The sequence below is a fragment of the Haliotis rufescens genome, unplaced genomic scaffold (assembly GCF_023055435.1).
Source record: "Haliotis rufescens isolate VD_foot unplaced genomic scaffold, xgHalRufe1.0.p SCAF_18, whole genome shotgun sequence".
NCBI lineage: Eukaryota > Metazoa > Mollusca > Gastropoda > Lepetellida > Haliotidae > Haliotis > Haliotis rufescens.
In genome coordinates, this window is record NW_025963868.1 from 10,906,143 (window position 1) to 10,920,832 (window position 14,690).

At 42.3% G+C, this 14,690-nt stretch overlaps 2 protein-coding genes across 4 annotated transcripts in view; both read right to left on the reverse strand.

Moving 5' to 3' along the window:
* LOC124119133 overlaps nucleotides 1-14,690 on the reverse strand; it is a 46,415-nt gene that overhangs the window by 18,785 nt on the left and 12,940 nt on the right. Inside the window, exon 4 of one of the 3 annotated variants that reach the window (XM_048398200.1) lies at nucleotides 7,226-13,867. The exons of the other annotated variants lie outside the window; for them this stretch is intronic. Within the exon in view, the coding sequence (XP_048254157.1) occupies nucleotides 8,424-13,867 (5,444 nt within the window). The 3' untranslated portion in view covers nucleotides 7,226-8,423. Of the gene's footprint in view, nucleotides 1-7,225; nucleotides 13,868-14,690 lie in introns of those variants that run through there. 3 annotated transcript variants of the gene reach the window in all.
* LOC124119118 overlaps nucleotides 7,226-14,690 on the reverse strand; it is a 54,533-nt gene continuing 47,068 nt past the window's right edge. The window contains exon 5 of the mRNA XM_048398204.1: nucleotides 7,226-8,330. The gene's annotated coding sequence lies outside the window, so the exon portion shown is untranslated. The remainder of the gene's footprint in view (nucleotides 8,331-14,690) is intronic.

The window sequence follows — 14,690 nt, forward strand, 5'->3', positions numbered from 1 at the left end:
CCGAGAGCCTCTGAATGTCTCCTCATAAGCCACTTACGTCCTCACTATCACGTATACTGTTGAAACAGGTCGGAAGAAAAACGTACATTACTGATGTACTCCATAACTGCCCCCCCCCCCCCATCCCCCACCCCACCCGCCCACCCACCCACCCACAGCCACCACCCACCCCCCACCCCCTACCTTCAACACACAGTTACACACACGAAAAAAAGATCAAAGAAAAACAAACTACACCCACATGTACACCCACATCCAGTTTTTTAGCTTGTGTGTTTGTTTGTTCGTTTTTTTGTATGTTGTTTAACGCCGCACACAACAATATTCCAGCTATGTGACGGCTGGCTGTAAGTAATCGAGTCTGGACCTGCTTGCTCACAGGTATGAAATGTACAAATGTTATCAGTTTAAAACATGAATGCGTGTTAGTTTGTAAGCCGTTTTAACTTCCGCATTTACCTTTTCCCCAAAGTTTTATTGCGCAGTGGGGCTCCACTGCGGATGTGATATATGTCAAGAATTAAAATTTAAACATGTTTATGATGCCTTGCAGTTCAACTCTACTGTTAGCAATAAGTCAGTTTTCTGTAACTATTGGTTACAACACGATGTGAAAAAACGATCATATTTTTATATTCAGTAATAAATATGATTGTTTATTTATATCATATGACCCGTCAAGATCACGGGTAGAATAGGTCTTCAGCAACCCATGCTTGCCGTAAATGAGGCGACTAACAGGATCAGGTGGTCAGGCTCGCTGATTAGGTTGATACACGTCATCGTATCCCAATTGCGTGGATCGATGCTCATGATGTCAATCACTGGATTGTCTTGTCCAGACTCCATTATCTACAGACCGCCGTCATATAGCTGGAATATTGCTAAGTGCTGCGTTAAACAACAAACAAACAAACATCTACTTTTACCTCTACCAATAACCCCTTACCTCGATCTCTACCCCACACCTAACCTCAACCCCAAAACACGATCATACCCTGACCCGTGAAGATCCGGGATCGAATAGATCTTCAGCAACCCATGCTTGTCGTAAAAGGCGACTATGCTTGTCGTAAAAGGCGACTAACGGGATCGGGTGGTCAGGCTCGCTGACTTGGTTAATGCATGTCATCGATCCCAATTGCGTGGATCGATGCTCATGATGTCAATCACTGGATTGTCTTGTCCAGACTCGATTATTAACAGACCGCCGTCATATAGCTGGAATATTGCTGAGTGTGGCGTAAAACAACAAACCAAACCAAACCATACTACAGTTCGATTCGTGCAGTAACCTCAGAAATTATAATACTGCTGATACAACATTGTCATTATCAAATCCGAATAACATTCACTTATACATGAGCCGATGTTTTCCTATTTCTTAACGGGTCACTGTGAACTGAAAGTGCGAGACAGCTGATAACAGAGAGTGTGAAGTGTGTTAACAATGTACCATGAACAGTAAATAACCAGGATATATTTTACACTATCGATCGAATATTTAGTGGACAAATTCAGATTTACCCGACGTTTGCAGTTGCTGCTAGTAGAGGAGCCTTGGTTTTGTCACCGTTAACGCCTGATGTAGGTATACCTTTCATAAAGTTTCAAATATTCACATCTCGCATTTCTGTAGCATGTACACCTTCAAATACTGTTATTAATGTTGGTCCTACATTTCCTTATTTTCCACTTGTTCCTGATGGAAAATACAGTAAGGTACGTTTATAACGAAACCTTTATACGGATATAACGAACTGTTTTGGGGTCCCGTTCATTTGCTGCACATATGCTGTATATATGCTTATACCGAACTACGGTTAAAACAAATTCAAATTAGTGGTCCCTTTGAGTTCGTTATATCCGTAGTTTACTGTATAGGCAACAGCATAATTTTGTGTGGCCAAGACAGACTTCTGCAGTAGATATTGCTTTGAGGAAATAGAATTGCTTTACATTGCCTTTTAGACCATTGTGACATCTTTGGTTATCATGCCGTCACAATCAAATGACATGGCAAATGTCTGAGCTACTGAAGCTGGTTAGCTGCATCATTTCCCCCAAAGACCGCCTCCGTGGTCTAGTGGTCGAGCGTCCGCCCGGAGAGCGGAAGGTCCGGGGTTGGATCCCCTGCCGCGTCATACCAAAAGACGTTAAAAGATGGTACTTGTTGTTACCCTGTCTGCCGCTCGGCATTCAGGGGCTAAAACAAGGACTGGCTTGGAGTCAGTATACTGTGTCTGAGTGGGGTATTCATGTTAAACTGCGGCATGGTATCTCAGTGAGCTAGCACTATAAATCGGCATCAGTCCGGACTAGTATAATACAAGCAGCCACACAAACACACAAACACACACACACGTACATGCACGTCGCTATATAAGTGCAATAATCTTGGACGCGACGTTGAACCCCATTTCACCTCACCTCACCTCATTTCCCCCCAGGACGCCGGTAACGACTGTTTGGAATCTGAGAAAGTTGGAAGAATGAGTTTTCGAAGATAAACAGAGGCTCACATATTTCAAGTCTCGGCTATTTGTAATCGAACATGTGTCATCGAACCCAGCGCAAACATGGTTCAACCACTGGCTTCACCCCCGTTACACCCCGCCGTGACACAGCTAGTATACTGCTTACTGAACCGTAAAACACGATTCACTCCACTCATTCACTGCCCTACTACCTCTGCTGGTATGTTTCTTCTACAGCGTCTGCTACTCTTGTCACCAGTTCTATCTATTCTGTACTCATGTTACAACTTCTGCTACTTCTGTTGCTGCTCCTACTACTTCTGTTACAACTTCTGCTACTTCTGTTGCTACTCCTGCTACTTCTGTTGCTACTCCTGCTACTTGTGTTACTACTTCTGCTACTTCTGTTGCTACTCCTGCTACTTGTGTTACTACTTCTGCTACTCCTGTTACTTGTGTTACTACTTCTGCTACTTCTGTTGCTACTCCTGCTACTTCTGTTGCTACTCCTGCTACTTGTGTTACTACTTCTGCTACTTCTGTTGCTACTCCTGCTACTTCTGTTGCTACTCCTGCTACTTGTGTTACTACCTCTGCTACTTCTGTTCTACTCCTGCTACTTCTGTTGCTACTCCTGTTGCTACTCCTGCTACTTGTGTTACTACTTCTGCTACTCCCGTTACTTGTGTTACTACTCCTGTTACTTGTGTTACTACTTCTGTTACTTGTGTTACTACTTCTGCTACTTGTGTTACTACTCCTGCTACTCCTGTTGCTACTCCGGCTACTTGTGTTACTACTCCGGCTACTTGTGTTACTACTCCTGTTACTTATTATACTACTCCTGTTACTTGTGTTACTACTCCTGCTACTTGTGTTACTACTCCTGCTACTCCTGTTGCTACTCCGGTTACTTATGTGACTACTCCTGCTACATGTGTTACTACTTCTGCTACTCCTGTTACTTGTGTTACTACTCCTACTTCTCATGTTGCTACCCCTGCTACTTCTGTTACTACTCCTGCTACTTGTGTTACTACTCCTTCTACTTGTGTTACTACTCCTGCTACTCCTGTTGCTACTCCTGTTACTTGTGTTACTACTTCTGCTACTTGTGTTGCTACTCCTGCTACTTGTGTTACTACTTCTGCTACTCCTGCTGCTTTTCCTGTTACTTGTGTTACTACTCCTGTTACTTGTGTTACTACTCCTGCTACTCATGTTGCTACTCCTGCTACTTGTGTTACTACTCCTGCTACTTGTGTTACTACTCCTGCTACTTGTGTTACTACTCCTGCTACTGCTGTTGCTACTCCTGTTACTTGTGTTACTACTTCTGCTACTTGTGTTACAACTTCTGCTACTCCTGTTACTTGTGTTACTACTCCTGCTACTCCTGTTGCTACTTCTGCTACTTGTGTTACTCCTTCTGCTACTTGTGTTGCTACTCCTGCTACTTGTGTTACTACTTCTGCTACTTGTGTTACTACTCCTGCTACTCCTGTTGCTACTCCTGTTACTTGTGTTACTACTCCTGCTACTCATGTTGCTACTCCTGCTACTTGTGTTACTACTTCTGTTACTTGTGTTACTACTTCTGCTACTTGTGTTGCTACTCCTGCTACTTTTGTTACTACTTCTGCTACTTCTGTTACTACTCCTGCTACTTCTGTTGCTACTCCTGCTACTTGTGTTACTACTGCTGCTACTTGTGTTACTACTCCTGCTACTCCTGCTGCTTCTCCTGCTACTTGTGTTACTACTCCTGCTACTTGTGTTGCTACTCCTGTTACTTGTGTTACTACTCCTGCTACTTGTGTTACTACTTCTGCTACTTGTGTTACTACTCATGCTACTTGTGTTACTACTTCTGCTAGTTGTGTTTTTACTCCTGCTACTCCTGTTGCTACTCCTGTTACTTGTGTTACTACTCCTGTTACTTGTGTTACTACTCCTGCTACTTGTGTTACTACTCCTGCTACTCCTGCTACTGATGTTGCTACTCCTGTTACTTGTGTTACTACTCCTGCTACTTGTGTTACTACTCCTGCTACCCCTGTTGCTACTCCTGTTACTTGTGTTACTACTCCTGTTACTTGTGTTACTACTCCTGCTACTTGTGTTACTACTCCTGCTACTCCTGCTACTTATGTTGCTACTCCTGTTACTTGTGTTACTACTCCTGTTACTTGTGTTACTACTCCTGCTACTCCTGCTACTTGTGTTACTACTCTTGCTACTCCTGCTGCTACTCCTGCTACTTGTGTTACTACTCCTGCTACTTGTGTTACTACTTGTGTTACTACTCCTGCTACTTGTGTTACTACTCCTGCTACTTGTGTTACTACTCCTGCTACTTGTGTTACAACGTCTGCTACTTGTGTTACTACTCCTGCTACTTGTGTTACTACTTCTGCTACTTCTGTTGCAATTTCTGCTACTTCTGTTGCTACTCCTGCTACTTGTGTTTCTCCTGTTGCTACTCCTGCCACTTGTGTTACTACTTCTGTTGCTACTCCTGCTACTTATGTTACTTATGTTACTACTTCTGCTACTTGTGTTACTTCTGTTACTTGTGTTACTACTTCTGCTACTTCTGTTGCTACTTCAGCTACTTCTGTTACTTCTGCTACTTATCTTACTACTTCTGCTACTTCTGTTACTTGTGTAACTACTTCTGCTACTCCTGCTACTTGTGTTACTACTTCTGCTACTCCTGCTACTTGTGTTACTACTTCTGCTACTCCTGCTACTTGTGTTACTACTTCTGCTACTCCTGCTACTTGTGTTACTACTTCTGCTACTCCTGCTACTTGTGTTACTACTTCTGCTACTCCTGCTACTTTTGTTACTACTTCTGCTACTCCTGTTACTTATTCACTTCTCGAGTGCTTCAAGAATGGCTCAGCCAGAGTGAGTAAGTGAGTGAATTTGGTTTTACGCCGCCTTTAGCAATATTCCGGCAATATCACGGCGGGGGACACAAGAAATTGGCTTCACACATTGTATCCATGTCGGGAATCGAACCCGGGTCTTCGGCGTGAAGAGCGAACGCTTTAACGACGAGTGACTTCATGAGCATCGATCCACGTAATTGGGATACCATGACATGCCTCAACCATGTCAGCTAGCGTAACCAGCTAGCGTCGCCTCTTACGACATGCAGGCGCTTTTGAGGGCATACATCGGTTGCTGAAGACCTTTTGTACCCCGGATCTTCACGGATATGTAGGGGCTGTCAGGTAGCATAGTGGTTAAAGCGTTCGCTCGTCACGCCGAAGACCCGGGTTCTATTCCCCACAGTGGTACAATGTGTGAAGCCCATTTCTGGTGTCCCCCGCCTTGATATTGCTGGAATATTGCTAAAAGCGGCGTAAAACCATACTCAGTCAGTCACGGGTATTTTAAGTAATTGAGTCATATGTCTGCAGTATTGCCGAGCTTCATACAGGACCAAAGGGTAATGTTCCATACTTCCACCGTTTTAGTCTTATGTAGATTAGTGTTCAGAAGTATGTCAATCATAATCATTCGTTCGCATGTTTGAATAATTATACTTTTAGAAAATTATTGTTTATTGTACTTATATTGTTTTATGTTGTTCAACCCCGCATGCAGCAGTATTTCAGCAATAACCAGTGATTGACATCATGAGCTAGATATTGTCTAATACCATACACCCTCATTAATCTGTGAGGTGAGGTGAGGTGAAATGGGGTTTAACGTCGCGTCCAAGATTATTGCACTTATATAGCGACGTGCATGTACGTGTGGGTGTTTGTGTGGCTGCTTGTACTAGTCCGGACTGATGCCGATTTATAGTGCTAGCTCATTGAGATACCATGCCGCAGTTTAACATGAATACCCAACAGGGTATCAACAAGTACCATGTTTTAACGTCTGATGCGGCCGGGGATCGAACCCCGGACCTTCCGATATCCGGGCGGACGCTCTACCACTAGACCAGGGAGGCGGATCACGGAATTATAGATTGATTTTGGGTGGTCATTTACTGATGTCACAATTCAGGTCTGTGCGAAACAATTTCTTTAACCTCTGCGTTTCAATTTGGTCATACATGTAGGGGCTGTCGGGTAGCCTAGTGGTTAAAGCGTTCGCTTGTCGATTCCCGACATGGGTACAATGTGTGAAGCCCATTTCTGGTGTCCCCCGCCGTGATATTGCTGGAATTTTGCTAAAAGCGGCATAAAACCATACTCACTCTCTTTATTGTATGAAAGGCCACATGCCCATATACAACGGAGTTAAATAACACCGCCGTTATATAGCTGTAATAGTGCGGCGTTAAACAACAAACCAACCAACCAACCATATTTTATAAGATAAAAAAGTCAAAGTAACAATTCACTTCATAACACAAACGCATGATGTATGTACAAAACCACTAGATGTTGTATTAGAGGACCCTTGCAGGACAGTAATGAAGACAATGTTATACCATTAAAATGAGATAAAAACCACTGCGGTAAGTACTCACTAACTCACTCAATTTGGACATAACCCTTATGTCTGTTACTCCTGTCACAGAGTGCACATTATTCACATGGCTTAGAGGGCGAATTCACATCACCTGTGGTTCATATAGGAAAGGGAGGTCACTCTTATTACAACCTGGAGCTAGCGTGTTTTTGCATTTGCGAAAAATGGCGTCAGCCATGCTGCACGTTGTCGTGGGCCAAACTATTAATTGGCCATCTTATCTTTAAGGTAAACAGTATTCTAGATAAAATGTTTGAATATATTTTATATGTATTTTTCCATCCGTACCATGCAGAACAATATAAACGGTTCTTGCCAACTCGTGAACAGCTATACGACGGTCTGTAAATAATCGAGTCTGGACCAGACAATCCAGTGATTGATATATCGAGCATCGATCCGCGCAATTGGGCTCGATGACATGCATCAACCAAGTCAGCGAGCCTGACCACCCGATCACGTTAGTCGCCTCCTACGACAAGCATAGTCACCATTTTATGGCAAGCATGGGTTGCTGAAGACCTATTCTACCCCGGATCTTCACGGGTCCTAATCATCATGTATACTATGGACATAGCTACTAAGATGACAGTGCAACAATGGAGTACATGTACCTATGAAGTAATTCTGATTTACATTAGTTGTAAACAACAAACTGTATGTAACATTGCCAGATGATATGTATAAAGTAGAATTTATCCACCGCTGACAATATATTTCAGTTTTGAATCAAGATTCGCCCTGACTTTAACGTCAGTGCCATTCTTGTGCTCTGAAAATAGGTTAACTGCCAATACTTGCATCACCTGCTTTCTCCAACATTAATCCACCACACCACGATAAAAGTGACACACCGAATAAACACCAACATTCACTCACAAGTGCTATTTATGCTTTACAATCATATACATTTAGACAGTAGAATTTGTTCATAAATAATCAGTTGTGCTCATTGAGTAGATACACCCTAGTTATCTTAACATAGAATGACAACTTCAAAAAATTAATAAATGAACACACACACACACACACACACACACACACACACACACACACACACACACACACACACACATTTCTGTTGGCAAATATCACGTATGTTATAAACACTATCAATCGTACAATTTGAAACGATCTACACCTAGACTGTTGTCATATATTAATAACAAACAATTACTTGCATCAGATTATGTACCTGTAGCTTATGACTAGGATTTATATGTTACGCTGAAATAGTTCATCAGACAGGAACTCGTTTTGGATGGTAATGTTTCCGTCTGCATGTGTCCGTCTGTCTGTCTGCCACAGTCCTCATCTACAGCACAGACATGGGTTCATGTCTCTCCGAGGAAGATTTTAACACTTTGAGTGATTGATGTGATAGTACTTGCTTCTTGTCACAGATGGATTTACATTTATCACTGTGGCGTGCTGGAAATGTCTTGTTTAAATTTGGTAACCAATTTTAATTAATATTTCTTTCAGTTCATTTCCAGCACAAAGAAAAGCTGTCCTACCCTCATTATCTTGTATGCTAGTGTCAATGCCTTGCTGCACGAGAAGCCTGAAACACTGGATATTATCTCGTTCTGCTGCATAGTGGAGGTGAGTCATTAGCTGTTGATCAATAGTAGCACCATTATCGATAAGCAGTGCCGTGAAATCATGTTTGCCAGCCTCTGCAGCATGATGGAGGGCTGTCATGCCCCTCCTGTCTCTGATATTGACTTCACTGCCATGGTGTAAGAGTATATCGACAGTTGCTCTGCGCATGAAGTGAGATCCTAGCCCTGCTGCGTAGTGAAGGGCTGTTTTCCCCTGATCATCTTGTTTGTTTGGGTCAATACCTTTCAGTAAAAGATGCAGAACATGTGCAGCCAACCCTTTCATTGCAGCATAGTGAACAGCTGTCCTGCCACTATTGTCCTCTACACTGGGATTAGGCCCTTTATCGATGAAAAGTTTCAAAATGTCCACATTGTCAGATGACTGTGCAGCATAATGAAGTGCCACCTTTCCCTGATTATCACGTTCGTTTGGGTCGAAGCCTTTCTCTAAGAGCAACCTTACACTGTCAAATAGCCCTTCCTGTGCAGCACAGTGAAGAGCTGTCCTGCCAGTGTTGTCTTTTACAGTCAGGTTAACATCCTTATCTAACAGCAAGTGTATGCTACCACTGGAGTATCTTCTTGCAGCATGATGGAGTGCCACCTGCCCTGCTTCATCTTGAGCATTTGGGTCAACACCTTTCAATAAAAGAGCCTTAACACTGTCAGCTGTTCCGTACATTGCAGCATAGTGAAGGGCTGTTTTCCCCTGCTCATCTTGTTTGTTTGGGTCAACACCTGTCAATAAAAGAGCCTTAACACTGTCAGCTGTTCCGGACATTGCAGCATAGTGAAGGGCTGTCCTGCCACTTTGGTCCTCTACACTGGTGTTGGTCCCTTCATCGATCAACAGTTTCAGAACATCCCCCGCGATTCCCTCTGCAGCATAGTGAAGAGCCGTTCTGCCAGTGTTGTCTTTTACAGCTATGTTATCACATTTTTCTAACAGCAGTTTTACACCACCAAGAAAATCGCTGTATGCAGCATAATGGAGAGCCACCTTCCCTGTTTTGTCTTTGATGCTTGGATCAACACCTTTCTCCAAGAGAAGTTGAACTGTCTCTTCAGATCCTGTGTCAGCAGCATAGTGAAGGGCTGTTCTACCTGTATCGTCTTTCAACGTGTGATCGATATCTTTTTGTAACGCCAGTTTAGTTGCGTCCGCACCACGTAAACGTGCTGCATAGTGAAGTGTTGTTCTCCCTTGTCCATCTGTTGCAGTTGGATCAACTCCTTGTTCCATCAGTAGTTGCCATACATCCTTTGACCGTGCATAGAACCATAATGTACGGCCCTCACTGTCACGTAAGTTAGGATCTGCCCCTTTATCGAAGAGTAACTTAATGCTCTGGACTGGTAAACGTTCTGTAGCAAATGCAAGTGTTGTCATGCCGAGTTGGTCTTGTATATTTGGGTCCACGCCTCTATTTAGGAGCATTCCTACATAATCGTTATTTACATGAAATGCAGCACAGTGGAGGGCTGTCCTCCCTTTATTATCAACCGTTCTTGAGTAATTGCCTTTATTTGTGTTCTCATTTTGTCCTTGTACACCTTGAGAGTCGCCATTTGCAAGCAGTAGTTTCACAATGCTATTATTCTTGCTGGTGTTCAACATAGTAACCGCCTTATGAAGCACAGTCATTCCGTCATTATCTTGAATCATGGGATCTATGCCTTCCTCTAAAAGCAATTCAACACACTTTTCCCTTTCATGTTCTACAGCAATGTGAAGAGCTGTCTGTCCTTTGTTATCTTGAACGTGTATATCGACGTCTTTCTCGAGGAGAAGAAGAATATTGAAGATGCAGTCATTATTTGAAGCATAATGTAATGCTGTTTTGCCCCCAAGATCTCGCATATTGGCATCACACCCTCCATCTAAGAGGCGTGAAGCAATTGGCCACGATTGAAACGTTGCTGCAAAATGGAGGGCGGTTTTCCCATTGGTTTCTTGTAAATTGAGATTTACCTTCTGTTGCAGTAACAACATTACTCTATCAATTTTCTGTGACATAACAGCATGGTGAAGTGGTGTCATCCCCAAAATATCTTGTGCTTCAATACCAGTTTCCTGTTCAGTTTCCTGTTTTAGAAGCAGTTTCATAATGCCAAGGACCATCTTCTCGTCCCTTGAATTGACTTCTTTTGCAGCATAGTGGAGTGCTGTCATACCCTGGTTATCTTTTATATTTAATGCAATACCTTTTTGAAGCAGTGCCAAAACACAGTCGATATTTGTATGTCTTGTAGCAAAGTGAAGTGCTGTTCGACCTTCAAGATCTTGCTGATGGATATCAAGATGTGCATTCAAAAGATGTGTTACAGTTTCTGAGATGTACTTATAGCTTTCACCTGTAGGTGCAGCAGATTGCATCGCCAAATTTCTGTTGGAGTTATCCTTGCAGTTAACACTTAGTCCTTGGTCTATTAGAAACGTAACAAGCTCCAGATCGCCTGTCTTTGCTGCTGATATAACAGCTGGAAACAGAGCTGTTCTTCCTTTATTGTCTGTTTTATGAAGAGGAGCATGTTTCTCATTAAACAGATATTGAAGTTTTTCTACTCCACCAGTGTGTGATGTTGCTGCTGCATGTGCAACTGTTTCCCCATCCGTGTCAACTGCATCAACGCTGGCTCCAATTTCACATAAAAATTGCACCATATCCACGTCAGCATGTCTGCAAGCAGCATGAAGTAACGTCTCCTTGCATCCAAAATACGAACGTTGCAATATCACAAATGAGATTTGAAAAACTGACTGAAAGTACTTGTGGTATTTTTCCATATCCATATTTACATCAACGCCTCTACTACACAATAACCTCAACAATCCCATGTCCCCACAAGCAACTGCCTTATGAACAAGCATTTTGCGTTCTTCATCTTTCATATGTTTTTTTGACTTCAGTATATTTTTTATAATATCTATGTTTGTGCGTGAGGATGTGTGTATCAGCAACAGTGGTGTCTGTCCATTATTGTCCCGCATAGCAACAGATGATCCTTGTTCTATCAGCAGTTTTACACATTCTGTCTGATTGTGTGACACCGCCAAGTGTAATGGAGTCTGGCCAATGCTGTCCTTGGACATAACAGGATGACCCAACTTCAGCAACATCTCAACACACTTTGTGTTTCCATGTTTGGCTGAAATGTGAAGCAAGGACCCATTGCTTTCCTTACTTGGATTTATGAATGGATCTCTGTTAAGTTCTATTAGTGATTCCAAACAATCTGCCCCACCATATGCTGCAGCCAGATCAAATGGACCTCCATCATCTGGTTGTATGCACTGTGTAACACATGAGTTATTCAATGCAACTTTAACAGTCTTAATGAATTCAAGAATCAGCTTCAGAGCTGATGCATCAGAGTGTGCCGATGCTAACCAGCATAGATAACCAGTATCGTTGGCATGATAATTGTTCAGTAGAAGCTTCATTATCTTTGTCAAGTTGTCCATGTCGTATGGTTTGAACACAGGATAAGGGTTTATTGTCTGCAGCTCCCACAATAAAGCTTTTAAAGAATCTACAAATATGATGTTGTTTTTTCTCTCGTGCTTCAGTTTATCTGTTAGCAGTTTCACAACGGTATAGTTCCCATTTAGTACTGCCAATGAAAATGGTGTCCAGTTGAACATATGCACATGATCCGCGTAATCCTTGGCCCACTGTGCTTGTATCTTTTCAACGTCATCCCAAATGTTGGTAAACAGTCTTTCAGTGGTGTTTGTGTCAATGCCTCTTGAAACACAAAGGGCGCTGAAGCAGCTCCCATTTGGTTTAACTCCTTGGGCTAAAAGTGTCTCTATGAGTAGGTTGCTCCCTACATAGATAGCACAGGGCAAACAATCCTGCAACACATCGGTGGAAAGGCGGCACTTTTCTAATAGGGTGGAGAGCATGAAAGAATGTTTGTTAAGAACGAAAAGCTCCAACAACGTTTTGACTTCTAAATTCTGTGTGTAAAGATAATGAGATGCAAATTTGATCACTTCCCTTGACTTGTCAAATTTATGAGAAACTATATCCCCAACATTTTGTTGTGAAAACCATCTATCTACTACGTGATTTACAAATGTTTCATTATGAAGAGATGGGTGTTTCAAAATGGTGACCACTTCTTCACTGACCATCAATTGAATTATTCGATCGGCAAATGCTTCATAATGGTCCTCATTCAAGAGCACTAGGTTTCTTCTATTCTCACTCTCCCTTTCTGATGTTCTGACAAATTCTACAAATATGTTAGCGGGACACAAATGAATGTAAATGTCAGGATACACTTGTGATATGTTTATGAAAACTGCGTCGAATATTGACTGGTGCTGGAAAACATATCCCTTTTCAGTGTGCCAAAGGTATGAACCACAAAGTGAATCAGCCTTCTGTTTGATCTCATACAGACTTCGATTGTTAGGAATCTTTGAGCATAACTTTGTCAAGTCATCTAACATTTTTTTAAACTCTTGTGGACTTTTGTGAGGTTGAAGATTCTTGGTATCAAGATATCCTTTGCCAAACAACACAATCAATAGAACAAGATAGCCAAGCCCATCACTTTCTTGCAAGCAGCGTACTTCCTCCAGCACATATTCGTTTGGTTTTTGGAAGAATCTGACCCTTTGAGCCTGGGCTTCCTTACTTCCTGCGAAATATCGACAACATTGAGGGAATCCAAGTGTTGTCTTTAACTGTACTATTTCATTTATCTCATGTTTAGTAAACTTCACTTTTGTTTCACAAATGCTTTTCAGCAACATCATCTTTTCCCTAGGTCGGAGTGTCAACTCATCTTCATCTAAGGTAAGATAGAACATATGACGAGTTAGTTTGTATTTGTTCAGTCGGGCCTGACATTGGTGACTAATGTCTGGCCGAGATGCAAGCACCAGCATTACATGGCCAGATTCAACAGAAGGATGCATGACATCAAACACTCCAGTCCATTCATCAAAGCGAGACTCAACAAAATTCGTTGATCCGAAAATGTCATCTATCATGACAACATACCTATTCGCTGGGTTTCCAGATTCTTCATCATTTTGTTTCTGAGGGATATCTCTCCACTGTTCTGCCGATGTCAACACTACGGGTTTCCTGTCTGTTAGCCTTGAGACGTCAGCAAGAAGTTTTAACCCTAATCTAGATTTCCCAGAGCCAGGTCGTCCTTTCATAAATATGGCACCACGCTGCTGTAGATGTTTTAAGGCCATCCTCTCGCCATACGTTGATACATACACTGTGTCATGCTGTGCTATCATTGCCTGTGTTGTTTCTGGAAAAAGAATATAGATCACTCTAATTCATGTACAGTTAAAGCCCAGCGTATCTGGCGCATATGTTTGGAAATGAAGCCTTCTTAAGACATTCATCCGGACAGTAGTCTATTGTTATACATGACCAGATCATTTTCATTAAGAGGACAGGTATGGCAATCAACTAAGATGAATAAATGTCACTTACATGGTGTTATCAGTTTAAGTATTGTGTAATTACGTTGTGTTTCTGGCACACTTCAAACAGTTATCCTATCCTACCTCATAAGAAATAGTTTGAACAAACATTTTGGTCTTTTCCAATAAACTTATTACAACAATTACAAAATATGGTAATAACATCACAGGGCAAAATACACTTATCGATGTCTTTACAACATTGCAATGACATCGGTAATGCACATGCCATAAGGCCGAGTGGAGGAGACAAAATAAAAAATTCTGTATCTTTGGCCAGTCAGGTTCCCACGTGTAATGATAGGCTTTGTTGTCCGCTGACCACAAATACTGCACCATACCATGACGCCGCCTCTACCATAAGGGTGTTCATCTATGATGTAGTTAGGTGCCAGTGGCTCTCTCCTACGTCAATAAACGTGGACTAGGCCACCATTTGGGAACAAGTAAAATTGACTGTCGTCTGTGAACAGTACCCTTTCCCAATCACGCCGCTGCATCGACTTACAGTCCTTGCCTGTTCGTCTGGCGATGGGGTGTCCAAATGCCGTCGCCGTCAATTATCGATTCCGCAGGTGGATTGTCCAGATGTAGCGATCTTCAACTGGCGTTGTGACCCTTGGTCGAGGCTCACACAAGAGGAAT